This window comes from Durio zibethinus, chromosome 11 (genome assembly GCF_047325235.1).
Source record: "Durio zibethinus cultivar Kanyao isolate XHJ-2024 chromosome 11, ASM4732523v1, whole genome shotgun sequence".
NCBI classification, from domain to species: Eukaryota; Viridiplantae; Streptophyta; class Magnoliopsida; order Malvales; family Malvaceae; genus Durio; species Durio zibethinus.
The window spans coordinates 26926027-26946177 of NC_143172.1; the positions used below are offsets into that span (position 1 = coordinate 26926027).

General features: G+C 36.1%; 3 protein-coding genes and 1 non-coding gene across 5 annotated transcripts; 3 read left to right on the forward strand and 1 right to left on the reverse strand.

The window, feature by feature from the left end:
* The first annotated feature begins 105 nt into the window (after positions 1-105).
* LOC111289477 (NFU1 iron-sulfur cluster protein) lies at positions 106-2731 on the forward strand. Its single transcript, XM_022880558.2, has 2 exons — positions 106-1866; positions 1963-2731. Exons 1-2 carry the CDS (start codon positions 1849-1851, stop codon positions 2446-2448), a joined length of 504 nt encoding a protein of 167 aa, XP_022736293.1. The 5' UTR covers positions 106-1848; the 3' UTR covers positions 2449-2731.
* Positions 1111-1192, forward strand: TRNAS-AGA (transfer RNA serine (anticodon AGA)). Its single transcript has one exon. It is a non-coding gene; the product is annotated as a tRNA-Ser (tRNA).
* Positions 2732-8527: 5796 nt separating the features above from the next.
* On the forward strand, positions 8528-11361 carry LOC111289474 (Calreticulin family protein). Its single transcript, XM_022880549.2, has 6 exons — positions 8528-8675; positions 8772-8841; positions 9379-10505; positions 10589-10660; positions 10745-10858; positions 10948-11361. Exons 1-6 carry the CDS (start codon positions 8592-8594, stop codon positions 11074-11076), a joined length of 1596 nt encoding a protein of 531 aa, XP_022736284.2. The 5' UTR covers positions 8528-8591; the 3' UTR covers positions 11077-11361.
* A 1157-nt stretch (positions 11362-12518) lies between these two features.
* On the reverse strand, positions 12519-19138 carry TUDOR1 (TUDOR-SN protein 1). 2 transcript variants are annotated; one of them, XM_022880390.2, is made up of 17 exons: positions 19021-19138; positions 18257-18428; positions 17897-17971; positions 17686-17799; positions 17479-17583; positions 17162-17368; positions 16841-17056; positions 16654-16761; positions 15697-15867; positions 15392-15589; positions 14954-15310; positions 14624-14854; positions 14355-14543; positions 14179-14259; positions 13912-14106; positions 13073-13450; positions 12519-12983 (listed from the first exon to the last, which is right to left on the reverse strand). In XM_022880390.2, exons 2-17 carry the CDS (start codon positions 18410-18412, stop codon positions 12789-12791), a joined length of 2976 nt encoding a protein of 991 aa, XP_022736125.2. In that variant the 5' UTR covers positions 18413-18428; positions 19021-19138; the 3' UTR covers positions 12519-12788. The 2 variants fall into 2 exon arrangements, with proteins under 2 accessions (XP_022736125.2, XP_022736123.2); XM_022880388.2 differs by lacking the exon at positions 19021-19138 and adding an exon at positions 18813-18960.
* Positions 19139-20151: the final 1013 nt, after the last annotated feature.

Sequence of the window (20151 nt, forward strand, 5' to 3'; positions counted from 1 at the left end):
ATCATAGCCTGGTACTTAATATTACTTGCATGCATAGACTCATTGATTTTACTTATCTCATTGGGTAAATTGTACCATTAGTCTTTGATCAATGTTTCTAAAAACTCAAAATTTTCATTTACAAACCTTTAGATTTATTCTAAACCCATCCATTTGTCTATTCTAAACCCAATAGTAATAAACTCTAGCTAAGGAGAGTGGGAGGAGACCTAGTCATGACACGTGGAGAAAAAATAAAGCCAAAGCCATGATGAAGAACAGGAGGAAAAGATTACATAACAGATGGAGGGTTCCCTCTCCAAACAAGAGAAAGAAACCATAAACAAAAGGAAAGGTAGTTAAAGCAAGTCATGGCAAGAAAGGAAAGAAAATATTATAGTAGTCTAAAGGGGAAGGAGATATGCCCTTTCCTTTTCATATATTGGGGGTACACACGCTTTGCACCGTCCACTTATTAGTTTTACTCTAACCCCATTTTAGAAAATGGGAAGGGTGTGAGAATCTATGTGTCAATTGGCACTAATCCAAGATTAGTGGCAGATATTAGGGAGGGCTAAATGTGGAAAGACTGTAGCATAAACCATACAAAAAACACTTTGTCTTGATCGTGGAGTGATTAATTAAGTTAATTGGTTCCTTGGAATAATTGAAGTTTGATGAAGATATATTCTTGTCTTTTTTGTTCAAAGTTTGAGACAGGTGGTATGGGTTATGGAACACTAAAATCCAAGGAGTTTTATCTTTAATTTATGCAAAGTTGAAAATTGGTGATTGATAGAGGTGGTACGGGGGAAAAGAGATTGTTCTACTTATATTACATAAATGTTTGATACCATAAAATATTTATCGATTCAGATGAAAGGATCATCTCATCAATTTCCTGAGAGTTAATATATTTATTTAACAAGCCAAGCTTAAATCACATTTATGAGTTGAAGTTTAAATGAACATGCAAACGAAGCAGTCAAGTGGCAATCACCGTCAAGGTCGGTTGGCATGGCTGACACTTCCAGCATTACTAATCAGGTCTTTCCCAGCCTTGCGGAAGTGGGGGCAAATCAGATTATTAAACAAGATTTATTTCTAACTAAAGCTGTTAATCTTAATCAGGTGGACGTGCCGGAGTGGTTATCGGGCATGACTAGAAATCATGTGGGCTCAGCCCGCGCAGGTTCGAATCCTGCCGTTCACGTATTTTTTACTCCAACAGGCCCAACCCAACATGTCGTGCCTCCTGCAGATGTTTTTGCTTACAAACCTCGTACTCAGACTAAATCACCTCCATGCTGATGTCCCTTTTTGGGGTTCTTTTCCTTTTTCCCTTCTCCACTCTGTCCCTTACAAAACGATGGAAGTCACGAGACTCTGGATGCAATGTAATGAAGCCTGGAAACCACAAGTACTATGGAAAAGATAATTCTTATTCAGAGGTGAACTGGGGAATGTGTTGTGGACTACGTCTATGTAGCCAACGAGCTTCATTTGGGTTGGGTCAAAGACAAATTAACAATTTAGGATCAGGTCTTGTATCTTATTGGCCCCAATGATAAAACCAAATGGAAACAGATAAACGAACAGAAAAAACAGAAATTGTAGTTGAATGCCATGCGCCCATGCCCCTTCAGGAGGCTTCTACGCTAAAGGTGTACCCTTGAAAATCTTGACCGATGTCACTTCAGTTCTCTGTTGTGGTACAGGGCTGATGGCTCCAGAAATCTCTCCAGCTATCTGCATCCTGCTATAAATCCCCAGGATTCCTAACTTGTCTCTGCACCAGTAAGTCATCAGTTAAAAAAGAGTTTCATTATCAGTTCCTAATACAATACAATCGAGCAACAGTGAAGAATCATGGTTTTTAGATCAACTGTAAGTATTTTGTTTGTATAGCACTTTTTTTCATGTTTTCACTTTGATTTTCTTCTTTGGGTTCTTATTAAAATTTGCTCCATATGATTATTGCAGGGTTATTTGAAGCAGTTAGCAAATCACTTGCGAGGAAAGGCCACATATGCGACCTCAACGTCACCAAAAATGAAGTCATACGCACCAACAGCCGATTTTGGGTATGCTCAAGATGTCAAGCCACCAAAGAAAGTGAGGGGTGACTTCGTGCCTGTCTACGTAGCAATTGGCATGATGGCGCTGTCAACTACCATGGGGCTGTACACGGCACTTCACCAGCTGAAGAACTCACCTCAAGTGCGAGTAAACAAGAAGAGAAGGGAGACTTTACCGGAGGTGGAGGAGCCTGATCGCGTGCTGGATGAAGCTGATAGGTTAATCAAGCAATCGTTTTTTAGGAAAGTTGCCCATGTTCAGGAAAATGATGATGACTATGCCATTCATGATCCCACACGTGGTGATGTTTTCGCTCATAGGCCAACGCCTCGGGCTGAAACCCTGAAATCAGCTGGTGTTAATCCCAAGTTTCCTGGTCTAGATGGTTAATTAGCATGCATAACGAGGTTGTTTTTCTGCCTTTTTTGATGAGGGAAAGGGGAAATTTCTAGATCCACCTAGCTAGTGGCTCATGTCCTGATGTAACTGTACAGTAATATAATGGGGATATTTGGTTTGGCAATTTTGTCTTGTAGTGTATATAGATGAAGTTGTTGCTTCACTTTGTTTGGAGGCTGGTGTCTTTTTGATGTCGGTTTCAAGCTTTGATGGTTAAGGATGGACTATTGAGAATGGAAATATATGTTTTATATTTGTCTCATTGCCAGTTGAGGAGTAGTCTTTCGCTCCACTCTCCCTAAAGAATTGGGAGCATAGAGGATGCATTGCACACACTTAAAATGCAAAAAGTTTGCCAAAAAAAGAACCAGAAATTTTCCCAAATATAACTCATTAAAATCAGTTAAATTAATAAACTGTAGATGTGGTCTGATTGTCAAGGGGGTAAATGTTCGACTTTAGAAATAAATAAAAAGTGGTTAATATATCTATATTTAATTTCTTCAATAGAAGCAAAGGTAAAAGTAAGTAGCAGCAATTTACAAGCTAATTTCAAGCTTGAGGATAAGGATGGCCTTTGCAGCGGATGTTCCAAGTCAACTTAGTCATTCACTAGGGAGCAAAGCAACAGAACTTGATGAGATTAAAGATCATTTTTTTTTTCTTTATCTCGCTTTACTTGGTTAAAACATTGTTCACACCACATGGACCAAACTGCATTGCGGAATAAGAACAGGAAAGCATAGGCATTCCAAATTTTCAAGTCTTCAACAAAACAGAAGCACGGTGTTCACTCTTCATTGCCTAAATATGCAAATCCGAGGTAATATTTGATACCACTACACCGGATTCGTGTGGGAAATTATAACCAAATTTCATGGCTGTCTGATTATTATTTTTTTTCCAGGCAGTTGATCGTAAAAAGAACTTAATTAGGTGAAGTTGTTTATAGTTTCTCAGTGCAGTTTTGCAGCCTCTTTATGGCAGAAGCATGAAGTTTTAATGATGTTTATATATCCAAAAGAAAGAAGAGATGAGATTAAATTGATGCTCGAATTGTTCAAGCTGTAAAATTTTCTTTCTGTCCTGAAGATCCAATTATGCCATGAAACAATGATAAGATTTTGTTTATTCTGCTTTTCTTATTTCTCTCCTTAATTGCCACTTGATCTCACTACAAAGAACCTTGACATTATGATACCAAGACAGTAATGATTTTGGTTCAATCTTCAGTTCATTGATTCATCTATTCTTCTTTTCCCGCTATTTATACAATAATTCAACAAGAGCGTGCAATCTGGTTGGATTATAAGATCCCCACGTCGTTTGCAGCTGAGCAACATCCTATTCCTCTTTATCCACACCCTGCTCTTTTAAACTCTTTATCCAATCATTCAAACAATTTCCATGTCTGTTGTAAACCCTTCAAGGAATTATATATGAATCATGAAACAGACAATGTTTGATATTTGGTTCCATCGTAACAAAGTGTTCAAGTTTTCCAGCTCCAACCTTCTTTATGCAGACACTACAAATTTCCAGTCTTCAATAAAGCTCTCTTAAATGACGCTTGTATGTAGTGAGGCTGTCTGTTCATATTTTATAAAAGCAATTGTAAAGAAATATGTGGACAGGTTTGAGTTTGACAATTAGTGAGTGATCCTTACTGTTGAAATATGTATTGATTGATACCCATTTATTCAAGACAAGGCGGATTTTTAACATCTTGAGAATCCATTCCTTAGCTAGTGTCTCCATTACGCCTATATATTCCTTCCACTACGTTCTGCCACCAACCTTATCATCCTAAGAGCCAATAATGTCGATTCCAGGAAGATTACAAGGTAAAGAAACTATTAGATTCTTCAAGATTAATTTTATATGGTTTGATTTGTGATTTTGCAGATTTCAGGATAGATGCCGACTACAAAATGGTAGTTCAGGGAAAATCCTTTCTTCATGTTTACTCCATTGATTTTTTGGACACTGGGTACTTGTTCGGCCCATAATTGGCTGGGCAAGTTCATTTGATCTATGAAAAATTGTGTATTCCAGCCAAGTTTTCCTCCATTTTGCATGTTGTTGTTACTTACATTTTGACTTTCGAGGGTGATGGCCTTTTTCCTCAGCTGGCAGTCAGGGTAAGGATTCCATGAGTACAGTGAGAGGTATATATACAGTTCTAGTGGTGTCACTTTTTTCTTCTAGATAGGGACATGATTTATATTATTGCAGAATAACTTCATACCTACCATCCAGTTAGGTGGTCCTGCAAAAGAAAAGTATGAGATATTCACTTGACTCTTGAAATATGGGGTGAGTCAATTAACTAAGATCAACCTTTTATTCTGTATAGATTTGAAGGCTACTGATCCCAGAAGTTGACACAAAATACTTCGACAGATCATGAGCAAAAGCCAGATAATTATTCGCTTACAAGAGTCAATGGAGCCAGATAGTTATTCGCTTACAGGAGTCAATGGAGTAATGTAGAAGGATGTAGTAGTTGATGTTCCATCATGCATGTAGGATATGACACAATTTTCACAGCAAATAGGGGCAATTTTCTCTATATAAACCCACCAGAGGTTATGATAGGCATAAGCAACTAAGCATACATAGGAATTCGTCGAGTAGTTTTTGAAGAAATAGGAGAAGGTTCCAGGCTCCCTCAAAGGCTTCCAACATCGTTGGAAACCTGCGGGGGTGACTGAAGGCTTAATCCTCATGAATTGCACCATGTAAACAACTAAGCATACTTAGTAATTTGGCGAGTGATTTTTTGAAGAAATCGGAGAAGGTTCCAGTTTCCCTCAAAGGCTTCCAATATCCCTTGTTGGACCCTGCGAGGGAAACTGAAGGCTTACTCCTCATGAATTGCACCATATAGGTGAATGAAGGCAGTGCTTTTACTTCGCCTCCTGTCCATAGCAGGATCACCATCCTGTCTGCAGGTAATTAATCTGTTTAAGAATAGAGTTAAAAGGTAGAGTAATGATCACCACTAGCAATAAAATTGATAATATCATATAGTAATAAATTTGTTTTAACCAGCTTGTTCATTCATATCCACCTGCCAATTTATTAATAACACATGTTTTTTTTTATAAATAGCAGTAACTCATGCTGCCTTTTGTGTACTAATTGATTTGTCAATCCCAAGGTTTCACTGATGAAGGTTATGCTAACTTCGGTCACAGGGTAGTTGTTTAGGGGACCTTAACCCCAACCTATAATAAGTGGGACGTTCTGCATCAAGGTTAATCTCGGTAAAATCATCAATGGCTGTATCAGTCAAGTTAGTTGCTGCAATCACAAAAGGTTATAGGGAGTTTGGCATTGAACTCATGGTGAAGACCCCCAAATTCCAAATGCAAACACAGACAAAAGAGGAATCCTTGTGCAAAATGGTGGATTTGTCATTATATGTGGTTGGCCTTTCCTACAATTATTTCTTACACCAAACGAACATGGAAATATAACCTGGAAAGTTTCGGAGCCAAAACAGGTAGCATAAACCCAACTTTGACATACTCACTAACAGTAGTTGCAGTTTAGTGGGGGCTGCGACGTTGAGAAGTGGAACATCTGTTTTCTGGTATTTGTAGAATTGTTCATGGACCCTTAGAACGGAGTTTCTTGAGGCCCTTGAGATTGTTAAAGGCCATTTTCACCATTGTACATGACATACTGGCATTTCTCATTAGTTTTTTGAAGATTTCGTGTCGATAAGCTCCCAGCTGTGACATTTGAGTATATAATATTTTCAGAAACATCATTGGGCAACAAGAGCAAAATCTCTGAAATTAATTACTCATTGAGATTGAGTTCTTGTTGTCGTTTTGTTTTTTAGAACTTTTGATTGAATCCAAATGATTTGGCACTAACTAAGCCCATAATCTACTAAAACGTCAACGGTTGTTCCAATTTCATAGGATGTTACCAAAGACACTGCATTAAACAAAAATTTATATTCTTCCAACATCTTGGAGTTTCATAACATGTCAGAAAATAACAAGAAGTTTCATTGTAAGTTGCTTTCATCGGCTAAAACTGTCTGCAACCTTAAGAGTCTCGTCTATATCATTTATATATTAACCAAATACAACAAGAAAAGAGGCAAAAAAGTACCCAAAAAAAAAAGATATAGGGACAAATTTTCTCGAGTGTTTATAAATAAATCTCACAACTCTTTCTTATCACCTGCTTTTTAATTTCCTTTCTCTTTGCAAGCGAAGAAACCGGGGACCCAACTGTCTCTAACTCTCTCCCTCAACGGCTCTTCTGCTGTTATCCCAGGAGAGATCCATTGATTTGAGGGCGTTAGAGAATGTTGGCTCTCAGTCTATCAGCATCAGCAAAGGCTACTGATGTGATCAGCAGAAGATCGACTATGTACCCTGGATCCCTGATGGCTATGCTGGAAACCAGGTAGCTTTTTATCTAGTTCAGCTCAGCTACACAGTTTGCTGATGCATATAACATGAAAATTTTATACTGGTTTGTATTAAACAGTGCCTGGTTATAAATTTATCAGTTGCTAAAATGCATGCAGCAGTTCTCATCTCTATATTATGAAATTGTCTTTGTAAAAATCAAACGCAACACTCCTAATTTTCTCAGTTGTAACAAGTACTGATTTTGGACGGCTTGGAAGTTCATGCTGAAAGTGTATAACTAGCTATATCGAAGTTTGTAATATTATCGTCTATATATGGATTCCCTCAAATGCACATGCTTAATTTGAAAGCTTGGAGTCACAACAATGGCTTATATATTCAACAAAGATCAATTAATAAAGAAAGGTTACCTTATTATGCTAACAAGCTGGCTGGCAACTAAGGCTTGGGACGTGATGACACGATGAAAATCGCTTCTCACCGAAAATTCAACTAAAGCATGGGAGCATGAGACAGACATAATTAGTTTCATGCATATGAAAACTGGTTTTTAACATTAGTGAAATTCATTAATTTTGAGCATTTCCATCTCAGGATTTTGCAACTGATGTTTTAACTGAGTTCATTAAAGTTGAAAACTTGAGCATTAGTTAGTAGTTACTGCTATAAGCAAAGGATCTCATACATGCATAGAAGCTCTAATTTTCTCAACCTTGGAAGCTGGATCACCCTTCCATTTACTTTTATTTCAACTAGTAAATTGAAAAGGAAAGTGAATTTTGTGAACATTAATATATTTCAATCACATCTGTATATAATATATTTACAAATGTGAACATTAATAGATTAACATGAATAAATCGAATTGAAAAAACTCAAAATAAACATCAAATTTAACTTATTATTGATCCTAAACAACCTCATATATAATTCTAGAACTTATTTTATCAATGATATAATATATATATATATAAAATAATAATAATAATAACAATAATATGAATAAAAAATTTCAAAATTTAATTCATATGATTTAACAAACTGCTCTAAAAAGTAAATTCCGTGATCTCTAACTTAGACCTTATAATTTAAAATATGATATAATGATATGGTATAAATATAATACAAAAACAAAATATAAAAATGATACGACTTAAAATTTTGATAATAATTATATATAAATTTAATCAAATAAAAAATATATAATTTATTTTTTTGACATAAATTATAATATATAGTTTTGATATAAAATATAATGTAAATATATTTTAATATTTTACAAAATATAAATATTAAAAACTTACTCCAAATCTTGCAATTTTTCTGACCTAATCCCTAAGCAGCAACTTTCCTTGTAAAATATAAGAAAAGGAAGACTTTGCTAATGGGCCACTTTCCGGTCCAATCAGCATCCGCCAAACGGGCCATGACCGAACCATTTCCTACTTTAGACTGGGTCAAGCCTGGCAAAGAAATAAGCAAAGGAAAAAAAGAAGGTTTCCAACGTAAGAAAATCATGTACTAATATTGTACATAAGCGAAGTTGCTGGATCTGCTTACGTGGCAAACTAGTATTGGTTAATTTCACGTGGCAAATTATCTTGGGAGAAACAAGTCGACGCCAGTGTCACCCAGATCTATAAAAGTCCACGACGTACAGTTGCAGCTTTGATTTAGCTTTAGATCCAGATCAAAAAATTTTGAATCATCATCAGAGCTAGGGTTCTTTGATTGATGATGATGGGGCGTTTCGCTCTTGTTCTCCTCTTAGCTTTCACGTCGCTGCAGCTCCTATGCTTCGCCGCCGATGATGATGCGGTAATTTAAAATTTTTTTAACCTCGAATTGCTAAATTTTTTTTTTAATCTGTGAAATTGAAAATGAGAAATTTCTTTTTTGGGATTGTTTTTTCAGGTATTTTATGATTCATTTGAAGAGTCATTTGATGGGCGATGGGTGGTTTCTGATAAAGATGATTATAAAGGTGAGGTTTTTTTTTTTTTTAATTTTTATTATAAATATATGAAATTAAAGAAACAAAATATGCATAGAAGCAATCTGCAAAGATGAGATCTTTGGTAAAGTGGAAGTAATGATAAGATTTATGATGTTATCCACCATTTCTTTGATCCTGACCTGATGTGAAATGATGGTTTTAGTTTTCAAGTTCATTGCTTTGCTTACGTTGTGATGCATTAGAAAGTTTGATGATCTTGTTGAGTTCCATCATTGGGTTCTTTTTGTTTATCAATCTTCTGATGAGGGATTAGCTGCCCTGGAAATTTGTGGACTTTGTGTCTCTTTTCCATTTGATTTACCTCATTCTACGTTTGCATTCATGATAACTTCAAGTTTTAGATGATGAAGTTTGAGGTAGTCTTGACAGTTGTAAAGTATCAAAAGCTTTTTTTATTTTTGTTTGAATTGTTATATGATAACCATAGGCTTATTAGATGTTTTAGGGAGTTGAAGAATATATATATATATATATATATATTTTGATGTGGTTCGGGGGTTGCAGGTGTATGGAAGCATTCAAAGAGCGAAGGGCATGATGACTATGGGCTTCTTGTGAGTGAGAAGGCACGGAAGTATGCAATAGTGAATGAGCTTGATGAGCCACTGAGTCTCAAGGATGGAACCACTGTGCTTCAATTTGAGACTCGCCTCCAGAATGGACTTGAATGTGGTGGTGCATATCTGAAATACCTTCGTCCTCAAGAGGCTGGGTGGAAGCCTAAGGAATTTGACAATGAATGCCCTTACTCTATCATGTTTGGACCTGACAAATGTGGGGCCACAAACAAGGTGCACTTCATCTTGAAGCATAAGAATCCTAAAAGTGGGGAATTCGTTGAACACCATCTTAAATACCCACTCTCTGTCCCTTCTGACAAGCTTACTCATGTGTACACTGCCATCTTGAAACCTGACAATGAGGTTAGAATTATGATTGATGGAGAGGAGAAGAAGAAGGCAAACTTCCTCTCAGCTGAAGATTTTGAGCCTCCACTTATCCCTGCCAAGACAATTCCCGATCCAGATGATAAGAAACCTGAGGACTGGGATGAGAGAGCAAGGATTCCTGATCCAAATGCAGTGAAGCCAGATGATTGGGATGAGGATGCACCCATGGAAATTGAAGATGAGGAGGCTGTGAAACCAGAAGGATGGTTAGATGATGAGCCTGAGGAGATAGATGATCCTGAGGCAACCAAGCCAGAAGATTGGGATGATGAAGAGGATGGTGAGTGGGAAGCTCCAAAAATTGAAAACCCAAAGTGTGAGGCGGCCCCTGGTTGTGGTGAATGGAAGAGACCAATGAAGAGGAATCCAGCTTACAAGGGAAAATGGTCTCCTCCACTAATTGACAACCCCAATTACAAGGGTATTTGGAAGCCTCAGGAGATTCCAAACCCCAACTATTTTGAGCTTGACAAGCCTGACTTTGAGCCTATTGCTGCCATTGGTATTGAGATTTGGACTATGCAAGATGGTATATTGTTTGACAATATTTTGATAGCTAAAAATGAGAAGGTTGCTGAGTCATACCGGGAGACCACATGGAAGCCCAAATTTGAGGTTGAGAACGAAAAACAGAAGGCTGAGGATGAAGCTGCTGGTTCAGACGGGCTTGCAGGCTTCCAGGTAAATGCACTGGCAATCTTACTTGCTATTGTTATTCTTATTCATACCATATAACTTAAAAGTTGGTAATATCTCTCCTGCAGAAGAAGGTCTTTGATGTCCTATACAAGGTTGCTGATATTCCTTTCTTAAGTGAATACAAGCTTCAAATTATCGTAAGTTCTCTTAATATGCTCTTTTATTTGCAAATTGATAATTCATTGGTGGATTTCATCTGAAACTTTGAGTTTCTCTTATAGGACCTCATTGAGAAGGCTGAGAAACAACCAAACCTCACAATTGGTGTCCTAGTCTCTATTCTGGTGATTATCCTCACAGTTTTCGTCAAGCTCATATTTGGTGGGAAGAAGCAAGTAAGTTTTTTGAACCCCTTCTGTCAGTTTGTCTTTCTGTTCTGTCTTCTGCCTCTGTTTGTCTTACTCCATTGGTTAACTGTGTGTAGCCAAGAGTAGAGAAGAAACCAGAGGTTGCTGAGACATCAAATGATAAAGGAAGCAGTGGAGAAAAGGCTGAAGAGGAAGAAAAAGAAGAAACTGCTGCTGCTCCTCGCCGAAGGAGGCGCGACACTTAGTGGCTGGTGATTATCAGTTTCGCATTGGACAAATTTTTGCGCTTTAGGTGTTTTTCATAGCTGAAACATTCTTGGTACTTCTGAATATTAGATGTATGAATTGAAGAGTGTAAATGAGACAGTTTTCTGCCTCAAAAAGCAAAAACCAAGTAGACTTGGAGTTTGAGGATTTGATGTTTTATGATGTGCTGCTAAAGCATATGGTTGTCACTTTGAACTTTAGATCATGACTTTTGAAACCCCGATGGGGCCAATGAATGGTAGAACATGTAGAACTTTGTTACACTTTTGCTGTCAAAAAATCTGAGTTAATTATGTCGGAAGATTATTCTTATGAATTTATCCATTAAAATGGGGCAAAAGTTATCAATCTGGCAGTTGTAAGTGAGATGAACGGCATCTACATCCCCTTTTTCCCTTCTATTCGAATGGATATATCCATACACTTTCGAATGAAAACGATTATGGTTATATTTACAGACGAGAGGGATGGCGATTTATCCCAGCTTACGTCCTGCCTCCATAGGGTGGGGTTCTCTTTGAAAATTCGGGATTGAAACCGGGTTGAGTCGGTTTAAAAATAAAAAAATGGGGATTTGATTCAGAATGTTCCGTCTATTCTTGGGATATATGGAAAAGATAAGGTATTTTATTTTTTTATGTATGTTATATTAATAAATTATTATTTAATATTGTTAAAGAGATTAATTTAATAATATAATAACATACTTAAAATGAGTTAACATGCATGACATTAAAATAATATATAAAATAAATTTGAGTCGATACAGATGTAGATTATATATATATATATATTTTCAGATCAAGATTTGGTATTAAAACCAATTTAATGTTAAGGTGGTATATAGTCGGATCGAAATAGGCAAAAGTTCCTTCCCGTCCCGAGCGGTCGTAAGTAGTAACCCTAACTTCCAATGAATGTTTATATTCATTAAAAAAGTTATATTTTAGAGCAAATTCCAGTCATAGTTCACATTTCCCAACCATTTTACATGTACTATTTTCATCAATGAGCTAATATAATTGACGTTGTGATCTTCTAAAAGTTCTATCAACCATCTTTTTAAAAGTTTATCATATTAATTTGGTGCAACGTTAAAAAAGCAGTGAGCGATGTTTTACAAATGGGAGAAATTAGTTGAACAATTATTAGGTGAAATGTAGCATAGAAACCTCATTATACATAGCAAGGATATATGCAGATACTGAATTCAATTTTCAATACTAAACAGATCAATTTCAAACCATTGAAACGTGGGTAATCATAACATTATCAAATATTCAGTATAAATTTCAATGAAATCCATTATTTGGATTAAAAAGCATTCCCACTTGTCAAAAAGTTTCAAAGTAAAATCTTTTTTTTAAAAGAAAATTAAAAGAAATTTCAGCAGATAACTAAAATTTTTCTCAAAAAAATATACAACCAAAACAAAAAAGATAATTGAAAATTTCTATCCAACGGGAAAAATGTTTCTGATGTTGGCAGCATTTCTGCTATAGTCCACCTTATTTAAACATGTCTAAAAAAAATTGTTCCCTCACTACGAAGAACAAAAAAAAAAAAAGCCAAAATTTAAGCAAAGTTTAGGTTCTGAACTCTTGAAATGAGAATGATCCGACACCTATACTCATTTGGTGTAACCCCAAGTGACTTTAGGGGTACCCAAAGTGATTAATATTATTACATTCTATCGCCGGCCACCAGTTTTCTTACCTGCAACTGGAGGAAGTGTATCCTCATCATCCGACTCCACGTCTCCGTACTGCCAAATTCCACGCCTAGTAGTTTTCGCCTCCTTCTGAAAGCTCTCTAAGATATCAAGCGCAGTCTTTCTCTCCTTGGATTCCCATCTCTTCCTTTTCTCCAACCTAGCAAGTCCCTCCTGAAAATAGTGCCCAAAATTAGATAGGGAAATGAAAATGTACAAAAAAAAAAAAAAAACCTGCAAAGGGATTGTTTTATCGTTCAAACCTGCAGCATTGTAGCATTAATGCTAAGGTCCGATTTCTCAGCAAGGAGAGTTGCGATGAGAACATTGCCAGTTCCCTGTCCCTTGACTTTTCCGCCAGAGGTATCCCTTTCCTCTATGACAGCCGTAAACTGCAGAGAGCTCCCTAATGTCTGCTCGCTTAAAAACTGGGCAGCCTCAGTACCGAATTCATCATCAAGGGTTGGAACTTTAAGAAATGCAAGACTGCATAACTGAGCTAGTCCAGGAGTGACTGATACTGAAGGATCAAGAGGCCTTAATTGACTGTATGGAACCTCCTCTTGATTCCCGTAATCAAGATAAAACACTTCAAACTTGTCATTCGGAGATTCAACTCCTCCTCGAGGTGTGTTGACAATCTTCACAATACAAACCAAGATGCATTCATAAATAAAAGAGAAGTGAAATGTGTCAAGTGGCATACAAAGATGGTCAACAGGTGAGCATGAAATAAAACCCCACAAAAATACAAAATATAACCATGCTTCCTAACATCTGGTAGATAGAGAACCTTGAGCTTTTTCACAATATCTCCCATCAACTTTGAATATATTACAAAACAAGGCTCGTTCTTTAGCATTTAAATCTTATTACAGGGTTATAGCCGTAGATTTTAAGTGATCGTTGCCTATTTTGGAACAGGACTGATGCTATTTAACTCACCCACCCCCACCGTTATCCCAACAATCACAAGAAGCAAAGTATGGACCCAGTTGCCACAAGACACTTCAGCGTCAAAACCATACAAAGTCACAAGGAAGAAGAGGAAAAACAAAAACAAAAAGCTGTAAGGATTCAAAATTATGTACATAGAACTAACCAGTGCCCGGTTCCAGGAATTATCCATACTAAACAGAGCAAGGACAATGTCGCCCTTCTTTGGATTAAAAGCACCAATCACAGGAGCTTCTTGAATATTTAAAGATGCAAGCTGTTTCTGAATAGATGATACTCTTTGATCTCCAACCGTCTGGACGTAAAATTTTCCACCACCCAATACTTCTGTAACAACAACCTGAAAATAACAAGAAAAGTAATTAACCAGTTCATGACAGTCAGATAGCATTATTTAATTTTCCTAGAGCACCTGTAGCATTTCTTTTTGTTTGTTATCAACAGTGGCTGATCCATCGGAAACTTCCTCTCCTTCAACATAGTTCTCCCAAATCTAGAAATAAAAATTTAAAGATAAATAAAGGCAAAAAATATTCAACTAGCATTACCGAAAGAACAATGGTGATAAAAGATATTACTACTTCTTACTTTCAATTTCTGCCTCTTGGCAGACTGCTCTGCCTGTTCAAGAAGATGAGCATCAGAAATCCTGTCAGCACCAAATGAAGTTTGTAGCTTTGCCAGGCCAGCCTCAAGGAGTGTTACAGCCATATTGGTTCTTGACTCCCACAAAGACCCCAAAAATGTTCCAGTTCTATCGACAGTTTCCACTTCAATCTATGTAGAAAAACATACATTTGTAAAAAAGAAAAACAACTAAATGGCAGACAAGCAGTTTGAAGAGAAAAGACCTATACCTCCACATCTCTTTGCATGATCTTTCGTCTCATCAGTGCTATGGCCTCATCTGAATAGGGCTCATCACGACCAGGACATCTAACACCAGAAAATGAAAAGGCAATGCTACAAGTCTCTTTAGGGATCAACAACTTAAAACGATGACCACTTAGGACATATTCCACAACAGCTGGAACCCTCTTGCCCCGATGCAGAAATGGCATGAACTCTCTAGCTCTCTTGGCTGATGCCTGTAAGTAGACAAAGACAGTATATGAAAATTAGAATTCAGATAAGAAATAGAAATATACCAGTAAGCAAATAATTAACATAAAGGACAGATTGCTGACTGTTGTAAGGTCTGTTATGTGCATGACTGGAGGATCCTTAGCAGAATGAATTCCTTTCTTCCCAGAAATTGCACGAGATTCAGCAGCCAAAAGGGCATCATAATAGTTTGACCTTTCCTCAAAATCCCTATGTCTTATCACCGTGCCAAAGCCACGTCCAACCACCAACTCGGCGACATTCAAGCCAGGCTGCTGGCTACCAGCTACGGATGGGGCTGCTGCAGAAGCATCGTCACCATCACCCTTAACAGGGGACATGAGGAAGACAGAGCCAAAATCCATTACCCTTGAATCTGCAGGTACCATAGCTCCATCTGCCATGGTGACCTTCCGGGAATATTCCATTTGTACATTCACCTGACAAAAGTATGTTGACAGATTATAAATAAAGGTTTCTAACACTACCAAAATAAGATCATAAAGAAAAGGAATTCAAACCTGCTTTCCAACAAGGCGTGTTCTTAAAAACTCCCTTGCTTCCCGGGCATAAGCAGCTGGCTTTTCATCTCTACGAGGATTTCCCATTTTTGGACATCTAATGCTTGAAAGATTGACTCGGCGCTCTGCAAGAGGACTGCCATATGGGACAGAATCATCAGCCACAACAATGCAGTCCCCGCTAACAACCTCCACAACCTAAGAAAAAACCATACTATTATAACTAATCACAAAACCAAGAACTTGATATTAGTGATCCAAGACAATGACATGAAAATTTTATTAAAAAATACTGTTGCTATTACCTTTCCTGTGAAGTTTTGATCACGAATTGCCTTTGAGTTTGTAGCTGGAGGTACATAGTTTGTCCAGATCCTTAACCGAGTCTTCTTGGCTTGAAGCTCTGCAGCCTTCAACCGCCGCTTGGCATCATCTTCCATCATATTGGCACTCCATTCAACATATTTTGCTAGACCCTTTATTTTGAGAAGAAATGGTTAGGTTGAGAGAAGAGGGAAGGCAAGGGGGCAAGAGAGTATTCAGAATATATCAACACAAATTCAAGAAAAGAAGAATGTTTTATAAAAATATTGGCATGAAAAAGTATCTGCTAAGCAAAGAAATAAAACCCAAGGCATCAATAACATAGCATCTAAAACCAGTCACAATTACATAAAAAATTAAGATATGGGTACATATGGCACATAACATTAAATTGCCAATTTTGCATAGTGGTAAGGAAAGAGAAGGTAAGCTAGAGATCTAAAGCAGACCATTGGAAAAGCAGCTAAAAATATTTAAGAGAAGGAAATTACAGATTAAAGGAACATAAAAAACCAGCCTTGTTAAATTTCTGCATTTAAGGGAGGAAATGCTACTTTTACCAATAAAATATGATAAACAAAATGAGACAAAAGGCACGAAAATCATCAAGTTTCTTACACAAACACCACTATGATACTGCTTCCATACCATTTGCAAACATAAGGAATCTTTACATAGGATTTCTTTTACAAATTAAAAAGACCTTCTAAAGATGGTCCAAATGTACAAAATTCTCTTGGAAGGAAAATTTTTCATATTATTATCAAGAAGAACCTAATGCTTTTGAGGGTGTAAAAAATTTTACAAGCAAAAGCAGAACAAAAAACTTAAGTCTAAAACATGAATACTACAAACTATAATTCAGTAATAATTCAGTGTTGATATCATTTATTAAAACATAAGTCAGGCATTCAGCAAAACAAGATACAATAACATACATTTTCCACAAGCTCCAAAGCAAGGTCTTTTGCTGTTTCACCTTCAGGATAATAAACTGAACCAATCAAATTGCTAAATTTGTCAACACCTTCAAGGACAATGCGCACCTACAAAATCAACATTGAATTTAGACTATCTATACATAATGCATCCACATGAGTCAATTTAAAGTATTCATTCACTCACATCTCTGTTCAAGCAGCGAATTTCTGTAAAATATTTAGCTTCTCGTCCAAATGGATCGGGGGAAACTTCAGCAGAAGCTGTTGATGAGGCAGTAAGCCTCTGTGCAGATGTTAAGGGAGCCCGTGGCTCAGCCGAAACATCTCCATTTTGTTCACCAGAGGTCAAATCCGTTTCAACAGCAGTCTCTGCAGCAGCCCTTCTACCCATTGAAGGGGCCTAAATAAACAGAAAATTTATAGATATTTTAAAAGAAAAACTCAAATGATGAATGGAAATTAAAAAAAAAAAAAATGTCGCTGAACCAAAGTGTAGAACTTGTACCTGGATACCAGCAACAAACACTTGCACAAACTGAAAATCCGGAAGTAAATAGATTCGAACAGTACTACCATCACGAACCTGCTCAACAATACCTTCCATTGACCTACCCTTATTTGCAGCTAGAAGACCCATGGCATCCAAGTTACTAGGGTCACCAATGGCAGATGGAGGTAAATTCCGGATAGAAGCCTCAGCAGCACCCGGTACCTACAACCACAATTACAAAAACCATGATCATTTAAAAACTACTCTCTACTAGGTCACTAAGACAGCCATTTTTATAATGGACTGCTAGCTACAAAGGGGAAAGTGATTACCTTGCTCCATCGACCCAGACCTTGTTGTTTGGCTTGTTCTTCAAGACGTAGCAATTCAGCAAGAAAAGGACTTGCTTCCCCTTTTTGCTGCCCTTGCTCCCTAACCTGTACAAACCTGGCTCAGTTAAAGTAAATACAAAAGAAAAAGAGAAAAAAAAAATTAAATCACCCTTCCACAGTATTATGACAAACTGAAAAGCAAATTACCTTTGCCCAGCCTTCAGAGACAGCCAACATTGCAACATTTTGGTTGCCAAGGTAAACAGAGCCAAATTCTCGGCCTATGCTTGGTACAGCATAGTCGATTCTGAAAGTAATTTCCTGAGTAAAGAGGAGATTAATTTAGATCACTCTCATTCTAAACAACCCAATGTCCTCTATAACAACAATGACCCAAAAAATCCAAAAGGAGCAGCACCTTTCCTATGCAGAGCTTCCTCAAATATTCTCTGCTTTCCCAGGCAAATGGCTCATCAACACCTCCTCTACGGGCCTATTAATAAGTTGAGGGAAAAAAAGGGAAAAAAACACAAAACAAAAGCATCAGCTAAGTTTGACTGAAACAACAAGCATCCAAAATTTTTATCATAGACCTTGGAAATTATACAATCAAAACAATAACCAAGTATAAACTCTAGAGAATAACTCTCACTCAACAAAATCATTATCCAAACAAATACTAAATTGATCAACAAGAAAATGTCCAAACAAACATGCAAATCATTAAATTTGACAACGATCAAAGCCAAATGCAAAAGCATATTCAAGTGAGCGTTACCAGTCTAGGAGCAATGAGAGATGACAAGGTAATGGTTTTCTCAGGCAGAGGTCCAGGCCTGTCGGAGTTGGCCGTTACCACCAAGCAATCTCCCGATGGAACTGCTTTGACTTTCGCTTTGTACCATTGCGTGCCCCCAGCTGTTGGTGCCGCCATTCTCAACAGCTAAGATCTACATCAAAAATTACCAAACACTTCATTTTCGACGTCATTATCTCAATAAATAACCAAAAATCTTAGTAACATTCTATATAACAGAATTCAAAACAAAAAAAAAAAAATCCAGATCTGTAACATCGGATTCATCGCAACTTCAAAACGACCAATAATTCAACGTTTAATCTTATAAAACGCTACATGCATCGACGAAACATTGAATTATTAATAACAGAGTAGGTTTAAAACGTCTTGATCTGTTACTTTGACCCAACAACGGCTATCAATAAATAAACAAATAAAATTGTAATTAAAATTATTTCATGCAAAATCAGATTATATCAATGCAAACAAAAGAGATTTAATACCAAAAATATCGAAAATTATCCAATTTTTTTACCTGGATCAGCTGAGGAAAACCGAAACTTTATTGGATCTAAAGAAAAACGAATATTGAAAGATATTAATTTGGCTCCGTTTTACTATTGAAAAATTTTATTATTTTGGAGAATAAAAATATATTATTAAAAAATTAAAACACAAAGGACAAGAAAGAGACGGCAACCAGAGAGAGATTAAAGATGGTGTCGAAGAGTGCAAATACATACAGGGAGAGGTAAGCGAGGTGGGGAATGAATATACCCTTAGTTTTGAGAAAAATTACATTAAATGCCACGATTTTGATAGTCGTGACGACGATTTCTGATTTTTTGGGGTTTAAGGTTTAGATTTTGTCCATTGGCATCTATCTTTATCTAAAAGCCACCTCGTTTCCATCTATATCTAAAACTACCTCGTTTTGACATCCAATACGGCCGACTTAACCGGTCCAATCAATGACGAGTTAAAAAATTAGTTGAATTTTTAAAGTTTATAATTTAATTTACTACTGAAATTGAATGTGACATTTGTGAATTGCATCAATTTTTGTGCAGCTGTTATTTTATTTTTTATTAAATGTTAAAAAAAAATAAATGTATTAGATTCATAACTGGATGAACTTAAATTAATAAAATAATTAAAAATATTTAGAGCTAAGATGATTTATCTATACCACCAATCAATAAATTAAAAAAATCTTTAGAGAATTAATCAAAATTAACTCACTCATTAAGTAATTTAAACAAAAAATAAATAAAATAAACAAAAAACTATTAAAGAAATATGTAACTTTTTTACACGTTTAATTATATATTTATGTTAAAATAATAATAATATGAAATTGCAAAAGTAGGTGGAGTAATTAATTTCAACTTCTATCATTAGTTAGAAAGTCTGTTTTAAACCGATCCAAACAGTAAAAAAGATGGGGATAGATTTGAAATGACACAGATCGTACAGCATCTATCAACTTAGTTTCATGAGTTTCACATCCTCATCGTCTTCTTACTATTTACTACGACTGCAGGAAATGCAGTAATAACTAACGTATAAATGAACACAATTAAATTATCTGACAATTACGCTTTTTTTTACATCTTGGCTGCAGGGGTCAGGGATTCGTCGGTTCGATTTAAAAAATTAATAATTAAATTAATTGATTTTTATTTAATAAATAATTAAATTAATCAAAAAATTTTAAATAATTGATCATAAATTTGATCGATTTGATTAAGTAATTAATTTTTTATTTTTTATTATAAATAATTATTTAATTTAATAAAATTTAAATTTACATATTATTAAATTAAATTATTAACAAAATTAATAATTTTAATAATATTTTATAACAAAAATAT